General features: G+C 49.4%; 1 protein-coding gene across 6 annotated transcripts in view; it reads left to right on the top strand.

Moving 5' to 3' along the window:
- The first annotated feature begins 2,886 nt into the window (after positions 1 to 2,886).
- Positions 2,887 to 18,630, top strand: part of kif6 (kinesin family member 6) — a 775,022-nt gene continuing 759,278 nt past the window's right edge. For all 6 annotated transcript variants that reach the window (XR_010973257.1, XM_068027794.1, XM_068027795.1 and 3 more), the window contains exons 1-3: positions 2,887 to 3,034; positions 9,716 to 9,822; positions 11,158 to 11,232. Coding sequence is in view for 5 of the 6 variants with exons in the window: in XM_068027794.1 (XP_067883895.1) it covers positions 2,975 to 3,034; positions 9,716 to 9,822; positions 11,158 to 11,232 (242 nt within the window). In the remaining variant the exon portion in view is untranslated. The remainder of the gene's footprint in view (positions 3,035 to 9,715; positions 9,823 to 11,157; positions 11,233 to 18,630) is intronic.

An 18,630-nucleotide genomic window follows, 5' to 3' on the forward strand; every position in this document is an offset into this window, starting at 1 on the left:
GTTGCATTGAGTGAACTGTTTGGATCCAGGATCACACTGAACTGTGTTGCATTGAGTGAACTGTTTGGATCCAGTATCACACTGAGCTGTGTTGCATTGAGTGAACTGTTTGGATCCAGTATCACACTGAGCTGTGTTGCATTGAGTGAACTGTTTGGATCCAGTATCACACTGAGCTGTGTTGCATTGAGTGAACTGTTTGGATCCAGTATCACACTGAGCTGTGTTGCAATGTGTGAACTGTTTGGATCCAGTATCACACTGAGCTGTGTTGCAATGTGTGAACTGTTTGGATCCAGTGTCACACTGAGCTGTGTTGCAATGTGTGAACTGTTTGGATCCAGTATCACATTGAGCTGTGTTGCATTGAGTGAACTGTTTGGACCCAGTATCACACTGAGCTGTGTTGCATTGAGTGAACTGTTTGGATCCAGTCTCACACTGAGCTGTGTTGCATTGAGTGAACTGTTTGGATCCAGTATCACACTGAGCTGTGTTGCATTGAGTGAACTGTTTGGATCGAGTGTCACACTGAGCTGTGTTGCATTGAGTGAACTGTTTGGATCGAGTGTCACACTGAGCTGTGTTGCAATGAGTGAACTGTTTGGATCCAGTATCACACTGAGCTGTGTTGCAATGTGTGAACTGTTTGGATCCAGTATCACACTGAGCTGTGTTGCAATGTGTGAACTGTTTGGATCCAGTATCACACTGAGCTGTGTTGCATTGAGTGAACTGTTTGGATCCAGTATCACACTGAGCTGTGTTGCATTGAGTGAACTGTTTGGATCCAGTATCACACTGAGCTGTGTTGCATTGAGTGAACTGTTTGGATCCAGTATCACACTGAGCTGTGTTGCATTGAGTGAACTGTTTGGATCCAGTATCACACTGAGCTGTGTTGCATTGAGTGAACTGTTTGGATCCAGTATCACACTGAGCTGTGTTGCATTGAGTGAACTGTTTGGATCCAGTATCACACTGAGCTGTGTTGCATTGAGTGAACTGTTTGGATCCAGTATCACACTGAGCTGTGTTGCATTGAGTGAACTGTTTGGATCCAGTATCACACTGAGCTGTGTTGCATTGAGTGAACTGTTTGGATCCAGTATCACACTGAGCTGTGTTGCATTGAGTGAACTGTTTGGATCCAGTATCACACTGAGCTGTGTTGCATTGAGTGAACTGTTTGGATCCAGTATCACACTGAGCTGTGTTGCATTGAGTGAACTGTTTGGATCCAGTATCACACTGAGCTGTGTTGCATTGAGTGAACTGTTTGGATCGAGTGTCACACTGAGCTGTGTTGCAATGTGTGAACTGTTTGGATCCAGTATCACACTGAGCTGTGTTGCATTGAGTGAACTGTTTGGATCCAGTATCACACTGAGCTGTGTTGCATTGAGTGAACTGTTTGGATCCAGTATCACACTGAGCTGTGTTGCATTGAGTGAACTGTTTGGATCCAGTATCACACTGAGCTGTGTTGCATTGAGTGAACTGTTTGGATCCAGTATCACACTGAGCTGTGTTGCATTGAGTGAACTGTTTGGATCCAGTATCACACTGAGCTGTGTTGCATTGAGTGAACTGTTTGGATCCAGTATCACACTGAGCTGTGTTGCATTGAGTGAACTGTTTGGATCCAGTATCACACTGAGCTGTGTTGCATTGAGTGAACTGTTTGGATCCAGTATCACACTGAGCTGTGTTGCATTGAGTGAACTGTTTGGATCCAGTATCACACTGAGCTGTGTTGCATTGAGTGAACTGTTTGGATCCAGTATCACACTGAGCTGTGTTGCATTGAGTGAACTGTTTGGATCCAGTATCACACTGAGCTGTGTTGCATTGAGTGAACTGTTTGGATCCAGTATCACACTGAGCTGTGTTGCATTGAGTGAACTGTTTGGATCCAGTATCACACTGAGCTGTGTTGCATTGAGTGAACTGTTTGGATCCAGTATCACACTGAGCTGTGTTGCATTGAGTGAACTGTTTGGATCCAGTATCACACTGAGCTGTGTTGCATTGAGTGAACTGTTTGGATCCAGGATCACACTGAACTGTGTTGCATTGAGTGAACTGTTTGGATCCAGTATCACACTGAGCTGTGTTGCATTGAGTGAACTGTTTGGATCCAGGATCACACTGAACTGTGTTGCATTGAGTGAACTGTTTGGATCCAGTATCACACTGAGCTGTGTTGCATTGAGTGAACTGTTTGGATCCAGTATCACACTGAGCTGTGTTGCATTGAGTGAACTGTTTGGATCCAGTATCACACTGAGCTGTGTTGCAATGTGTGAACTGTTTGGATCCAGTATCACACTGAGCTGTGTTGCAATGTGTGAACTGTTTGGATCCAGTATCACACTGAGCTGTGTTGCAATGTGTGAACTGTTTGGATCCAGTATCACACTGAGCTGTGTTGCAATGTGTGAACTGTTTGGATCCAGTATCACACTGAGCTGTGTTGCAATGTGTGAACTGTTTGGATCCAGTATCACACTGAGCTGTGTTGCAATGTGTGAACTGTTTGGATCCAGTATCACACTGAGCTGTGTTGCAATGTGTGAACTGTTTGGATCCAGTATCACACTGAGCTGTGTTGCAATGTGTGAACTGTTTGGATCCAGTATCACACTGAGCTGTGTTGCATTGAGTGAACTGTTTGGATCCAGTATCACACTGAGCTGTGTTGCACACAATCCCTGAGAGAAGCCCTCGTGCTCCAAGCTGCAGCCCGGCACGTGCTGCCTTCAGTTGGCACGAACCACTGCACGGGCCGCCCATTTCTCACCTTGCAACCAATGAACAGCCACGATACTTGGAAAAGTCTCTTGAAACCAGCGTCAAAGCAACCATTTGGCGAGGTTGATGCTGCTGCTGTGGTGGCGGTTCTGGGTAGTTTAGCTGTGGTGGTTGTTAGGCAAACGGAGTTTGGTGGAGAAGCCGTTGTCGCTTTTAGGCCATGGTGAAGCAGACGATTCAGATCTACGCGCGGCTCCGGCCCACGCGGAAGCCGAGTGCGGTGAGTGTGCGAAGGGAAGTTGTTGCTGTCCGGAGAAAGGAGCAGCATTCATGGGCCGGATCGGCACTGCAGTTTCATCCGGCTCCAGGAACTGTCCAGTAGGAAGCAGGGGAGGTTAGCTGATCGATCCATCTGGTCCCTTGCTGTTCTCAGCGCATCATCCCCCACTCCCCAACTCACTCATCCCTTTCCCACTGCCCGCCCGTCTACTCCACTCCCCCCCCACCCTCTCACCCCCCTCCCCCTCTCACCCCCTCCCACCCCCCTCCCCCTCCCACCCCCCTCTCACCCCCCTCCCCCTCTCACCCCCTCCCACCCCCCTCCCCCTCTCACCCCCTCCCACCCCCTCCCCCTCTCACCCCCCTCCCCCTCCCCCTCCCACTCCCCTCCCCCTCCCCCTCCCACTCTCTGAACCCCCTCAGCCTCCCACCCTCTCACCCCCCTCCCCCCCCCACCATCGCACCCTCCTCCCCCTCTCACCCCCCTCCCACCCTCTCACCCCCCTCCCCCTCCCACCCTCTCACCCCCCTCCCCCTCCCACCCTCTCACCCCCCCTCCCCCTCCCACCCTCTCGCCCCCCCTCCCCCTCCCACCCTCTCGCCCCCCCTCCCCCTCCCACCCTCTCGCCCCCCCTCCCCCTCTCACCCCCCTCCCCCCCCTCTTCCACCCTCCCCCTCTCTCCCCCCGGCGTCGTCTTCCCTTCCTCCCCCCCCCCCCACCCCCGGCGTCGTTTTCCCTTCCCTTCCCCCCCCCCCAGCCGTCTTGCCCCCCCCCAGCCGTCTTGCCCCCCCCCAGCCGTCTTGCCCCCCCCCAGCCGTCTTGCCCCCCCCCAGCCGTCTTGCCCCCCCCCAGCCGTCTTGCCCCCCCCCAGCCGTCTTGCCCCCCCCCAGCCGTCTTGCCCCCCCCAGCCGTCTTGCCCCCCCCCAGCCGTCTTGCCCCCCCCCCGCCGTCTTGCCCCCCCCCCGCCGTCTTCGCCCCCCTCCCCCCGTCGTCTTCGCCCCCCTCCCCCCGCCGTCTTGCCCCCCCCCCTTCCTTGAGCTCTGCTACTATCTGGTCTTCATGCGGAACCACCAGCTCAGTCCTTCTGACCATGAATTCCTTATTCATTCAAAATTTGCACTCTTATCTCTCATGATTTAGCTTTATTAAGTAGCCTAATATGTGACAACTTGTTAAAGGCTTTTTGAATACCTTATGCTCTGCCACCCTGCATCCACCAACCTCTTGGTGCAAACTAATGCTACATCTCCAATGCGAGGTGAGACTGACTTCACCTGGTTCCATCCCTATCAATAAAAGCAAAATACTGCAGATGCTGGAAATCTGAAATAATAACAAGAAATGCTGGAAATACTCAGCAGGTCTGGCAGCATCTGTGAAGAGAGAAGTAGAGTTAACGTTTCAGGTCAGTGACCCTTCTTCAGAACTGCAAATATTAGAAATGTGAAAGGTTATAAGCAAGTAAAGCAGGGGTGGGGCAAGAGATAATAAAGGAGAAGGTGTAGATAGGACAAGGTCACAGAATAGCTGACCATGGAGCAAAGGCAAACAATATGTTGAAAGACATATTGTACAGATAGGGTGTTAACAGACTGGAAATTGAACAGCCGCAAATACAAACAAGAAAAAAAACAGTGGGTAAGCAAACTGAACAAACTATGAAATAAAATAAACACAAAAAAATATAAAAAAGAAAAAAGAATAACTAAAAATAAAAGTAAAATGGGGGCCCCCGTCATGCTCTGAAAACCTCCTCTGGACCATGACCCCACCACCGAACATCAAGCTACTGTCCACAGGACTGTCACTGACCTCATCTCTTCTGGAGATCTTCCCTCTACACCTTCCAACCTCCTAGACGCGCAACCCCGAACAGCCCGCTTCTACCTCCTTCCCAAAATCCACAAACAGGACTGTCCCAGCAGACCCATTGTGTCAGCCTGCACCTGCCCCACTGAACTTATTTCTTCCTATCTTGACTCTATCTTTTCTCCCCTGGTCCAGTCTCTTCCCACCTACATCCGTGACTCCTCTGACGCCCTACGTCATTTTGACAATTTCCAATTTCCTAGCCCCAACCGCCTCCTCTTTACTATGGACGGCCAATCTCTCTACACCTCCATCCCCCACCAGAATGGTTTGAGGGCTCTCCGCTTCTTCCTTGAATAGAGGCCCAACCAGTCCCCATCCACCACCTGGCTGAACTTGTTCTTACATTGAACTACATCTCCTTCAACTCCACTCACTTCCTTCAAGTTAGAGGTGTTGCTATGGGTACCTGCATGGGTCCTAGTTATGCCTGTCTTTTTGTGGGATATGTCGAACATTCCTTGTTCCAGTCCTACTCCGGCCCCCTCCCCCAACTCTTTTTCCAGTACATTGATGACTGTATCGGTGCCGTTTCCTGCTCCCACCCCGAACTGGAAAAGTTGATCAACTTTGCTTCTAATTTCCACCCTTCTCTCTCCTTTACATGGTCCATCTCTGACACTTCCCTTCCCTTCCTCTGTCTCCATCTCCGGGGATAGACTGTCTACTAATATCCATTATAAGCCCACCGACTCTCATAGCTACCTCGACTACACTTCTTCACACCCTGCCTCCTGTAAGGACTCCATTCCATTCTCCCAGTATCTCCGGCTCCGACGCATCTGCTCCGATGATGCTACCTTCCATGACGGCGCTTCTGATATGTCTTCCTTTTTCCTCAAACGAGGATTCCCCCCCCCCACTGTGGTTGACAGGGCCCTCAACCATGTCTGGCCCATTTCCCGCACCTCTACCCTCACCCCTTCTCCTCAGTCCCAGAACCGTGACAGGGTTTCCGTTGTCCTCACTTTCCACCCCATCAGCCTCCATATCCAAAGGATCATCCTCTGCCATTTCTGCCACCTCCGGCATGATGCCACTACCAAACACATCTCTTTCCCCCCCCCTTCTCTGTCAGCATTACAAAGGGATCATTCCTTCCGCGACACCCTGGCCCACTCTTCCATTACCCCCACCACCTCATCCCCTTCCCATGGCACCTTCCCCTGCAATCGCAGGAGGTGTAATACCTGCCCATTTACCTCCTCTCTCCTCACTATCCCAGGCCCTAAACAGTCCTTTCAGGTGAAGCAGCGATTTGCTTGTACTTCTTTCAGTGTACTATACTGTATTCGCTGCTCACAATGTGGTCTCCTCCACATTGGGGAGACCAAACGCAGACTGGGTGACCGCTTTGCGGAACACCTCCGCTCAGTCCGAAAGCATGACCCCAAGCTTCCGGTTGCTTGCCATTTCAACGCTCCATCCCCACCCCCGCTCTCATGCTCCCATCTCTGTCCTGGGATTGCTGCAGTGTTCCAGTGAACATCAACGCAAGCTCGAGGAACAGTATCTCATTTACTGATTAGGCACACTACAGCCTGCCGGACTGAACATTGAGTTCAATAATTTCAGAGCATGACGGGCCCCCCATTTTACTTTTATTTTTAGTTTTTTTTTGTGTTTATTTTATTTTATTTCATCTTAGTTTGTTCAGTTTGCTTACCCACTTTTTTTAATGTTTGTACTTGCAGCTATTCCATTTTCAGTCCGTTAACAACCTATCTGTTCTAATGCTTTGTCTTTCAACACACCATTAACATATTGTTTGCCTTTGCTCCATGACCTTCTGCTCAGCTATTCTGTGACCTTGTCCTATCTACACCTCCTTTGTTATCTCTTGCCCCACCCCTGCTTTACTTGCTTATAACCTTTCATATTTCTAATATTTGCCAGTTCTGAAGAAGGGTCACTGACCTGAAACATTAACTCTGTTTCTCCCTTCACAGATGCAACCAGACCTGCTGAGTATTTCCAGTATTTCTTGTTTTTATTCCATCCCTATCAAGCCAGTTGCAGCCAAAGAATCTGTTTCAATGGCTTCTCTTCCTGTGCTACACCTTTAAGGCCTGAAGAACTTGGTTCCCTTTTTCCCTAATCCACATCATCATTTGAAGGCACAAGGTCAGATTCCGTTATGATGCTGAGCTCTACCTCACCAACACCTCTTTCAACCCCCTCCATTGCCTCTGATTTGTCATGCTGCTTGTCTGACATCCAAAATGGCTGAACAGAAACTTCTCCAATTAAATATTGGAAAGATTGAAGACGTTGCCTTCAGTCCCCACAACAAACTCTGTTCCCTAGCCACTGACTCTATGCGCTATCTGAAGCTAAACTGGACTACTTACAACCTCGGACACCTAATTGACCTTGAACTGAATTTCTAACCCCACAGCCTGTAGCCTGTCCATCACCAAGGCAGCCTACATCCACCTGTGTAATATCGCCTGTCTCTGTCCCTGCTGAAACTCTCATCCATGTGTTTGTTACGTCTGTTGACTATTCCAGTGTTTTCCTGGCTGGCCTTACACCCTCCATAAACCTGAAATCATCTAAAACGCTGTTGTCTGTATCGTAACTCATACCAAGACTCGTTCACCCATCACCCTGTTCTTGCTAACCTGCAGCAACACCTTGATTTTAAAATCTTCATCTTTGTTTTCAAATCCCTCCACGGCCTTACCCTTCCCTATCTGTGTAACCTCCTCCAGCCATACCATCCTTAGAGATCATTGTGCTCCTCCAATTCTGGCCTTTTGCACATCCATGAATTATATCACTATACCGTTGGTTGCCATGCAGTCAGCTGTCTAGGCTCCTTGGAGCTCCCTCCCTAAACCTTTCCAATTCTCTACCTCTCTCTCCTTTTAAGCTGCTTTTGTAAACCTGGGCCAAGCTTTCAGTCACCTGTTCTAATATCTCTCTGTGGTTCAGTGTCAAATTTTGTTTGATAACGCTTCTGTGAGGTGCCTTGGGCTGCATTTACTGTGTTAAAAGATGCTATAAAAATGCAAGTTGTTGCAGTAACTCGTTCAAAAAATTCAACCAAGTTGCAGTCTCTAATGATCCCTTCAAGCACTTTGCATGTAGCCAAAGTCATCAAAATGGACCTGTAATTTCCTGGTTTTGACTTGGTGCTCATTTTAAATATTGGCACCATGTGGTGCCAGTCCATGGGACTCATGTGCTGCCAAATTTCTCCCCTCCTTTCTTCTATCCTCTGAACCCTTATATTCTCTGTCCCTTCTTCCCACCTCTGACATTCCCTACTTTTCCTTCTTTCTATCCTCCTCACCTTCTCCTCTTGTGGGTTCAATCCCCATCACAGGAATCAAACATTTCACTGCCAATGAATTACTGTTGTTTGGGCAATGCAGTTGCCAAATTGCATACAGCAGGATCTCAATGCATTGTCATGTCAAACCTAACCACAAAGCAGGTGGTGTGTGGAATCAGTGACGGCTTTAAGGGACTCATTTCTTTAACCATCCTTGTTTGAATGCCATCATGGTCAGCAGCACAGTCTTTTTTTGGGAGATCCTTTAACTTAGCCAGGACTATATCTGCCTTCAGTTTTGCACTTTCAACTTTAGTAGCAACCCAATGATATATTATAGTTAACATAGCATCATCCTCTATGGTGAAGACAGATGAAAAATACCCATTTAAAACCACTATCCTGGGAGTCCACCCAAATCTGCTCTGAGGAATTGTTTAATGGTCCTCTTGACTCCTAAAATAACTGCAAAAGACCTTGCTATTACTACCACAGTAATCTACTGTCATCATCTCCAGTGCCCAAGTGGCTGTTGTGATATCAGTGTTCATTGCCTTTAATTGAGATTGATACTATTCTCCTGAGAACTATTTTCTTTAAGGCTGTAAAATATTTCTACTTCAGTCTGATTTGTCTTTGAACATGATCAGTTAGACTATTTGGCTTGGTTTTACCATGTGACCTTTTAAACTCTGGAGACATACATAGCTTCCTTTTACATAAGGAGGGCTTTAAAGAAATTCCATCTTTCTTGATGTTTTCCACATTGTAAGGCTGCCTAATTAATTGGGTTCCTGTAATTTTCCACCTTTTATAATTTTAGTCCTCTTAAAATTTGGTAAAACTCACATTTTGAGCAACCTTGATTTGGCTGTGATCAAGTTTAAATGGGGTTGTGGTCTGTATCTCAATCTTTCATTGGAAATCACTGACATTTCTCAGGGTTCATGGCACAGGGAGCACAGGTAGTGGAGGTCAGCATAGCCCCAGTCATCTTTTCCATTGACTTTTGTTCGATCCCCTTGAGGGATTGCTGTGCTGACTGTTTTATCCTTCATTCCTCCCCCCTTAATTCCTTACCCTTTCCTTTTTTCTCCACTACTTTTCCCTATCCCCTGAATCCTTACACTCCCTTTCCCTTCTTTCCACCTCCTACCCTTCCTACCTCCTTTCTTTCCTCCTTGCCCTCATTCTCTCTTCCTCTTGTGGAACGCATCAATCTAGGCTTAAGTGCAGTAATGAGTGAGTTCGGCATAGTTGGAGGTGTGTCTTTTGGATGAGTTGCTGAACTGAGGCCCACTATTTGAAGAGGTGCAGGAGGTTCTCTAAGTGTTGTGGGCAGCATATATCCCTCAACAAACATCACCAAATACAGATTAACTGGTTAGTTATCTCAGTGCTGTTTGTTGGAATTGTGCTGCATGCAAATTAGCAACTGCATTGCCCAAATAACTAACTTATTGGCTGTGAAGCACTTTAGGACATGATAAATATGATTGAACTGAGATCATCCAGAGTATCTGTTTTTGTAGCTATACTCGTTAGCTGAAGATAATGGAGGCCCAGTGCTGGAGTTTGTCGTGCCACATGATGCAGCTGATGGATTTATAAATAACAAACGAGAGAATTATAAATTTAAGTAAGTACCATGCATTATTTATCCTTCCTGTACCATATCGTTAAATGGCAATCATCCTCAAACTGTGGAAATCAAGGTTTTTATATTACCATTAGCTGCGATAAGGAAAAACCTTTAGACTTTTAGCTTTATATTTATAGAGGGTAGCTATTAATCATAGGAGTAGTGTTTTTTTGATTTGGAGGGTGAACTTTCTGTATTTTTTGTTGTTACCTCAATCTTGAACTGGCATGAGGTGTTGCCTGAGAGCCGAGTGTGGCATCTGTTTTGTGATTTATCAAAAAATTTCCCCTTAGATCTACTTTTTGGTGATGCAATGACTCTAGGTTGGACTGTGTTGGAATAACGTGTCAGGTTGTGAGGTTTGCCTCTGCATTACTACACACTCTGTTTCTGATCTTCTCTACACAGTTGGGCAGGTGCCGGGTTGAGGGCAGGTGCTTTCTTAGAGGTAGAGTTGCTGCAGGCCACTCCGAGCACTTGTTTTCAGAGGTGCACAGAACTGGTGAAACAGAATCATTGCCTGTCTGCTTCAGTATCCTGAAATGGTGGGTGGCTGTAGGGAACTTAAGAAGAGTAGGTGAAGTTACATGCAAAACATTGTTTGTTGATTTGTTTACTGTCACAGTGTGTGGCTGTGAATGCTGCTCACCCACTTAGTTTCCTATTATTCATGGTAGTCTCTGCCCTTGGTGTATGGCTGTCCACTACCCCAAGCTTTGTGCATAGATTGCAAGCTGAGGCTTACCTCCATCACTTGATTACTCAGTTTCGTCAGGCCTTTGTAGTTGGGTTTGATAGTTAACCGTATTCGTGATATTGCCTGTGCTGTTAATAAGTAATTGTGCCTTTGAGGTTGCTTGCAATTTGGGTGTGATATGGGGACAAGGGACTGGCTGACCCAAGTGAAAAGCACAAGGCAGTATCCGGAGCTGAGGGATCTGTTTCTTGAATTGATTGGTTCATTTAGTTTAACTTTTTGTTGATCTCTTAAAATTGTTTAATTGGTAATATTGGAGCAGATAAAATCATAAAATGGTTATAGCACAGAAGGAGTCTAATTGGCCCCTTGTGCCTGTGCTGACTCTTGTGACTGCAACTCAGCCAGTCCCTTTTCCCCATAGCCATTCAGTTTTTTTCTTTTCAAGTAAATATCCAATTCCCAGCATGTGGAGAAGTTAGGATTTGATTGGCTAGGGGAGGGTGTCAAAGAAATTAGGATTTTCAAAATTTACAGATATGTATAAAAACCAGGCTGAGTAGGGAAATTGTTTTATTGAATATATTCTATAAAGGATCATAAAATTTAGTTTAAAATAATTTCTTGTTTTACAGATTCCAGCAAATCTTTGATCAAGGTGCAAAACAAGAGGACATTTTTGAAAGTATTGCCAAGCCTGTTGCTGAAAAGTGAGTTTTATTTTGATTTAATTTTTTCCGTCTGGGACTGAGAATTTGAAATCAGCTTCAAAGGTGCCAAATACAGGACTTCATAAGTCTGAAATTCCAGTTTGAGAAAGAACACATGTTAGGGCAGGATAGATAGTGACTAATGATTATGAAAGAGTAGTTTATGATGAAAATTCACAAAGTTTTCAGTATTCCATAGATTACTGTAATCCATCAAGATGTCCCCAGCTCTACCTGAAAGGTGTGCTTATCTTTATACGGTCATGACATTAAAATTGTTGAAAAATCACAGCCAGCCAGCAGCTAAGCCTGCAACTTCATGACAATGGTGCATTTATACAGCACTCTGGCATCATAAAAGGACTCATTCTGGAATCTGTCAGGGCCCTGGATTCATATTTACACTGCAACTTCTTTGCATTGGTAAGAAGTGAAATTGCTTCCTCAAGGAAGTGTCACTCCAGAGTTAAGTCAGGCCTGATTTCAGATTTACCCTACAGCTTTTCTGTATTGGTGCAAAGCAAAATCCAATCTGACACAGTTTGCAGTAACTCCCTATTTCCTGTAATCCTTGTAGTAAAATGATCCACTGGCAGGAGTCAGTGCATGAAGATGACACTGAGCCCCGGTGATCAAAAATGGGGCAATTCTTGCAGTGGCATGGCTGTGCAAGCTTTACAGGCCCCCTGGGTCCCCTCCCGTTACACCCCAGTCGCACCCCTAGTTAAAACCAGATCTTGCAAAATTGATAGATGAAGTACGTAAATAGGGTTCCCTTGAGATTTATAATGCAATGACTTTGTTTTGCCTATGGTCAGTGCTTATTTTTGGTTGGAAAATGACCCATCGTGCAAGCCAAAAATTGCAGAGTTATGGGGAACTAGAAGTTTGTGGTTGATCATGGATAGTGAAAAACAGTGTTGGGCAGGTGGTATTGATCAACTGTAGATGTACAAGTAAACTCTTCCTGCAGCAGATCTTCAATTCTGGCTTGTTTAGTTGTCTTGGATTGTGCTAAATATTTGTGTATCCTCAATTGGTTTTGCATCTAACATTATTTATTTATGAATAATATTTTTCAAAGATGTTCCATTTTAGTTTTAAATAGTACATTTGTGAGAAAGCTCAGGAAGATGGCTAGAGTCAGGAATCCAGTACTTCAATACTCTACTGATGTCCAACTAAAACCCTGTGCTGAATGATTGATTGAAAAAGTGAATACCATGTTTGACCTATACCTATTGTATCCTTATCCTATACTTTTTTGCCTATTTTACTGCTGGCTTCCATTTATTCTTACTATAGATTTTAAGTGGCTCAAACTGCTAACATACAGTTGTTGTTTGACCAATTCAGCAAATTGTAGTAGATTAAAGGTAATTATATAAAACTTCTTCAATTATTGTATAGCAGAAAAATGAGTTGTTGAATACTTTGACAGCATCTCTGTCCCCTACATAGCCCTTTCCTATCCTGAGTGGTGTGAAACAGGGCTGTGTTCTCGCACCCACACTTTTTGGGATTTTCTTCTCCCTGCTGCTTTCACATGCGTTCAAATCCTCTGAAGAAGGAATTTTCCTCCACACAAGATCGGGGGGCAGGTTGTTCAACCTTGCCCGTTTAAGAGCGAAGTCCAAAGTACGGAAAGTCCTCATCAGAGAACTCCTCTTTGCTGACGATGCTGCTTTAACATCTCACACTGAAGAGTGCCTGCAGAGTCTCATCGACAGGTTTGCGGCTGCCTGCAATGAATTTGGCCTAACCATCAGCCTCAAGAAAACGAACATCATGGGGCAGGACGTCAGAAATGCTCCATCCATCAATATTGGCGACCACGCTCTGGAAGTGGTTCAAGAGTTCACCTACCTAGGCTCAACTATCACCAGTAACCTGTCTCTAGATGCAGAAATCAACAAGCGCATGGGTAAGGCTTCCACTGCTATGTCCAGACTGGCCAAGAGAGTGTGGGAAATGGCGCACTGACACGGAACACAAAAGTCCGAGTGTATCAGGCCTGTGTCCTCAGTGCCTTGCTCTATGGCAGCGAGGCCTGGACAACGTATGCCAGCCAAGAGCGACGTCTCAATTCATTCCATCTTCGCTGCCTCCGGAGAATACTTGGCATCAGGTGGCAGGACTATATCTCCAACACAGAAGTCCTTGAAGCGGCCAACACCCCCAGCTTATACACACTACTGAGTCAGCGGCGCTTGCGATGGCTTGGCCATGTGAGCCGCATGGAAGATGGCAGGATCCCCAAAGACACATTGTACAGCGAGCTCGCCACTGGTATCAGACCCACCGGCCGTCCATGTCTCCGCTATAAAGACGTCTGCAAACGCGACATGAAATCGTGTGACATTGATCACAAGTCGTGGGAGTCAGTTGCCAGCATTCGCCAGAGCTGGCGGGCAGCCATAAAGACATGGCTAAATTGTGGCGAGTCGAAGAGACTTAGTAGTTGGCAGGAAAAAAGACAGAGGCGCAAGGGGAGAGCCAACTGTGCAACAGCCCCAACAAACAAATTTCTCTGCAGCACCTGTGGAAGAGCCTGTCACTCCAGAATTGGCCTTTATAGCCACTCCAGGCGCTGCTTCACAAACCACTGACCACCTCCAGGCGCGTATCCATTGTCTCTCGAGATAAGGAGGCCCAAAAGAATCTCTGTCCCCTACATCAAGAGGAGCAAGAGCAGCAGCATCATGTGAAGACTGTCACCTCTGATATCCCATCCAGGTCTCTTACCATCTTGATTTGGACCTATATCAACATCTTATAATTGTTACTGGACCACTATCCTGGGATTCCCTACCCTACACCATCTATGGAAGTACCAGTACCTCAAGGATTGCAGCAGTTCAAGGAAAAGGCCACCACTATCTTCTTGAGGAATCTGTGTTGACCATTATAGTGGCTTGTCAGCTTCACTTATATCTTGAGAACGAAAATCTTAAAAAAAAACCTGAGTATTCTTGGTGAACAAATTGTCTAAATCTGATGTATTTCGAATATAATATACCAAAGGATGGGCTGAGAGCCATTTGGCCAATTAGTCTGCCTTTTCCACAGATCATACTCCGATATGAACTCTTCTCCCATCCACTTAATCTACTGATTGGCCCCTGACTCCCAAAATAAAAATTATGCCCCCAAGTTTTCTTTATTCAGTTCTGGCTCACTGTCCTTCACAGACAATCGATGAAATTTTATGAGACCCGCAGCATTCACGACAGCTGAACCGGAATTTGACATAATTTCTGCTTCCTTTTTCCCATTTGACACATGATTTCATATGTAAATTAAACAAAGTGATTACTGACAAAGCAACCGGCAGCTTACATCATCCAACTGCGCTACCCATTACTACTCTCTGTGCATGCGCTGTGTTCCGCAGTGCCAAGACTGGTTGGACCATGCGCTGATGTCATCATGGCGTATCGTGGGCAGATGGGGTTGGTGCATGCGCAGATAATGTTATCGCGTTACGCGGGCAGATGGTAGGGGGATCCGGGCCGGAAAGAGCAGAGGTGGGGGGAGAGGGGGTCTGGGGAGCGGGTAGAGAGCGGGTGCGGGGAGACCTTGCTGGTGGTGGGTGTGCTCTCCTCCTTCTCTTTCCCCCCCCCACCCCCCTCCGCCCGCTCGCTCACCCACGCCCGCTTGCTTGTTCACTCACATCGCCGCCTGCACGCTTGCCGCACACCCGACAGCTGGCTCACCCGCCCGCCCGCTCACCACCTCCCTCCCTCCCCTCACCCGGCACGCTCATTCCCTCCATCATACGCCTCCCCTCCCCCCCCGCCCTTACCCCTCCCTGGCACGCTCGCACTTTCCCCTCCCCTCCCCTCCCCGGCACGCTCGCTCGTTCTCTCCCCTCCCCTCCCTGGCACGCTCGCTTCCTCCCTCCCCTCCCCGGCACGCTCGCTTCCTCCCTCCCCTCCCCAGCACGCTCCCTCCTTCCCTCCCTCCCCTCCCCGGCACGCTCGCTCCCTCCCTCCCCTCCCTGGCTCGCTATCTCCCCCCTTCGCCGGCACGCTCCCTCCCTCCCCGGCACACTCGCTCCCTCCCCGCCACGCTCGATCCCTCCCTCCCTCCCCTCCCCGCCACGCTCACTCGCTCCCTCCCCTCCCCTCACCTCCCTGGCACGATCACCCCCATCCCCTCACTTCCCCTCCCCTCCCGCTCCCTGCCTCCCTTCCCCTCCCCTCCCCTCCCCGCCACCCTCCCTCCCCTCCCTGGCATGCTCCCTCCCTCCCCGGCACACTCGCTCGCTCCCTCCCTCCCCTCCCCGCCATGCTCGATCCCTCCCTCCCCTCCCCGGCACGCTCGCTCCCTCCCTCCCTCCCCGGCAGGCTCCCTCTCTCCCTATTCCCTCCCTTCCCCTCCCTGGCATGCTCGCTCCCTCCCTCCCTTCCCCTCCCTGGCACGCTCGCTCCCTCCCTCCCTTCCCCTCCCTGGCACGCTCGCTCCCTCCCTCCCTTCCCCTCCCCGGCACGCTCGCTCGCTCCCTCCCTCCCTTCCCCTCCCCGGCACGCTCGCTCCCTCCCTCCCTTCCCCTCCCCGGCACGCTCGCTCCCTCCCTCCCTTCCCCTCCCCGGCACCCTCCCTCCCTCCCTCCCCGGCACCCTCCCTCCCTCCCTCCCCGGCACCCTCCCTCCCTGGCACGCACGCTCCCTCCCTCCCTGGCACGCACGCTCTCTCCCTCCCCGGCTCGCTCGCTCCCTCCCTCCCTTCCCCTTCCCGGCACGCTCGCTCCCTCCCTCCCTCCCTCCCTCCTTCCCTCCCTTCCGCTCCCCGGCACGCTCGCTCCCTCCCTCCCTTCCCCTCCCCGGCACGCTCGATCGCCTCCCCTCCCCCTCCCCTCCCCTCCTCACCACGCTCCCTCCCTCCCCTCCCCGGCATGCTCGCTCCCTCCCCGCCACGCTCGCTCGCTCCCACCCTCCCTCCCTCCCCTCCCCGCCACGCTCGATCCCCTCCCGGCCACGCTCGAACCCCTCCCTTCCACGCACGCTCGCCCCCTCCCCCTCCCCTCCCCGCCATGCTCCCTCCCTCCCTCCCCTCCCCGGCACGCTCACCCCCTCCCCCACCCCCTCCCCCTTCCCTCCCCGCCATGCTCCCTCCCTCCCTCCCTTCTCCGGCACGCTCACCCCCTCCCCCTCCCCTCCCCGCCATGCTCCCTCCCCGGCACGCTCGATCCCACCCTCCCTCCCTCCCCTCCCCGCCACGCTCGATCCCACCCTCCCTCCCTCCCCTCCCCTCCACGCTCGATCCCCTCCCCTCCCAGCCACGCTCGCTAACCCCCTCCCCGCCACGCTCCCTCCTCCCCTCCCCTCCCCTCCCCGGCATGCTCGCTCCCTCCCTCCCTCCCTCCCTCCCCAGCATGCTCGATCCCCTCCCCTCCCAGCCACGCTCGCTCACCCCCTCCCCCTCCCCCTCCCTGGCACGCTGCCTCCCTCCCCTCCCCTCCCCGGCATGCTCGATCTCTCCCCTCCCAGGCACGCTCGCTCCCTCTCTCCCTGTCCTCCCCGGCACACTCGCTCCTTCTCCTGCAGCCATTGTGTGCTACCATGTGTTTAGGTTGCCATCGTGTGATTATTTGAGCAGCGCCATCTTTAATGCTGGCAGCTGCCTGACGTCGCAGACTGTGACGTTTTAGTGGCACAGGCTACATTTGTGCATGTGCCATTGCAGCGCCACCTAGTGGTGACGTTGTCAGCAAACGCAGCCTAAATTAAATGTGCAGCGATGGACATGGGAGACACGTGGGATTACGCAGCAGGGACGGCCTTTCATTGGTGAAATCCGCCCTCACTGGGCCAAGCACCATGATGGCCATGGCTATAAAGCATTCTGTGCTTGCAGCCTCAAGGATCAGCAGCCTTCCTGTCATGTAAGTCTCAGCATAAGAACATGAATTGAAGCTTGAAATTAATTCAAAATGCTTTTGCTTCCCTTAATTTTTGTAATCCAGCACAACTTCATATCATTTATTTTTCTCTGCAGCAACACCAATGAATGTCAATGAGCAGGCAGTGTCTAGCCCGACAGTTCAGTGATGCCTCCCTGCAAGTTCTCCTCCAGGCCGTCAGGGAAAGGCGGAAGGTCCTCTTAAATGGAGTCAGAAGACCCTCCTGCCTGAGCAAGGTGGCCTGGATGGAGGTAGCAGAGGAGGTGTCAAACTGTGGGGTCACTTGTAGAACCTGGGTGCAGTGTCACAAGCACATCAATGACTTGCTCAGATTGACGAACCTGCTCCATTGTTTTTCTCCCTCCATCTCTTTAAGGCAGAAGGCAGACAAGGCATGCAGTGGATTGCGTGAGCAGCCTTGATGCCATGCACTAAATGTGCGCAAAGTTGACAATTGGCATTGTTGATGTGCTTGGATGTGTTGAGAAAGCCAGTCCTGAGCGAGTGATGTCGATGCATGTTTACAGTGGTTGTGATGTATCTTTTGAAATCTCATTAAATTTGTACTGTCTCCTACAGGACAAACATACCCACAACCAGTGTGAGCATGCCAAGACAGGTCAAGGTGTCCTAGACATCAGAGTCCTGACACTGGCTAAAGAGGAGCCTGCTGAAATTGAGAGAGAAGGAAGGCAGGGCAGTAGTTGACGGTGAGGCAGGATCCTCAAGGCGTAAGGTTGAAGTGTCATCTTCAGTCTTCTAGTCATGTGTGCAAATCCAGTGAAAGTGTACAAACTTATGCGCAGCTGATGCTTAATCTGTCTCTGTTTGTGTCTCCACTGCAGAGGCCCAAGACTACTCCTGCTCTGGGGAGGACGAGGGAGCCAATGTCTAGGGGTACACCGTCACCTGCCTCTTAAAATCATAGAATCATCAAAAGTTTACGGCACAGAAAGAGGCCACTTGATCCATCGTGTCTGCGCCAGCTAAAAAAAAAACCACCCAGCATAATTCCACTTTCCAGCATTTGGTCTGAAGCCCTGCAGGTTATAGCACTTCAGGTGTACATTCAGGCATCTTTTTAAATGAAATGAGGTCTTCGGCTTCTACCATCCGTTCAGGCAATGAATTCCAGACTCCCATCACCCTCTGGGTGAAAATCTTTTTCCTCATCTCTCCTCTAAATCATCTGCCAATCACTTTAAATCTATGCTTCCTAGACACTGACCCCGCTGCTAAGGTAAATAGGCCCTTCCCATCACTGTATGCAGGTCCCTCACAATTTTGTACATCTCAATTAAATCTCCCCTCAGTCTCCTCTGTTCCAAGGAGAACAACCCCAGCCTATCCAATCTATCCTCATAGCTGTAATTTTCCTCTGGACCCTCTCTAGTGCAATTACATCCTTTCTGTTCTGATGCAAGATCACAGACCTGAAACGTTAATTATGCTTCTCTCTCTACAGATGCTGCCTGACCTGCTGAGTATTTCCA

The sequence above is a fragment of the Heterodontus francisci genome, chromosome 3 (genome assembly GCF_036365525.1).
Source record: "Heterodontus francisci isolate sHetFra1 chromosome 3, sHetFra1.hap1, whole genome shotgun sequence".
NCBI classification, from domain to species: domain Eukaryota; kingdom Metazoa; phylum Chordata; class Chondrichthyes; order Heterodontiformes; family Heterodontidae; genus Heterodontus; species Heterodontus francisci.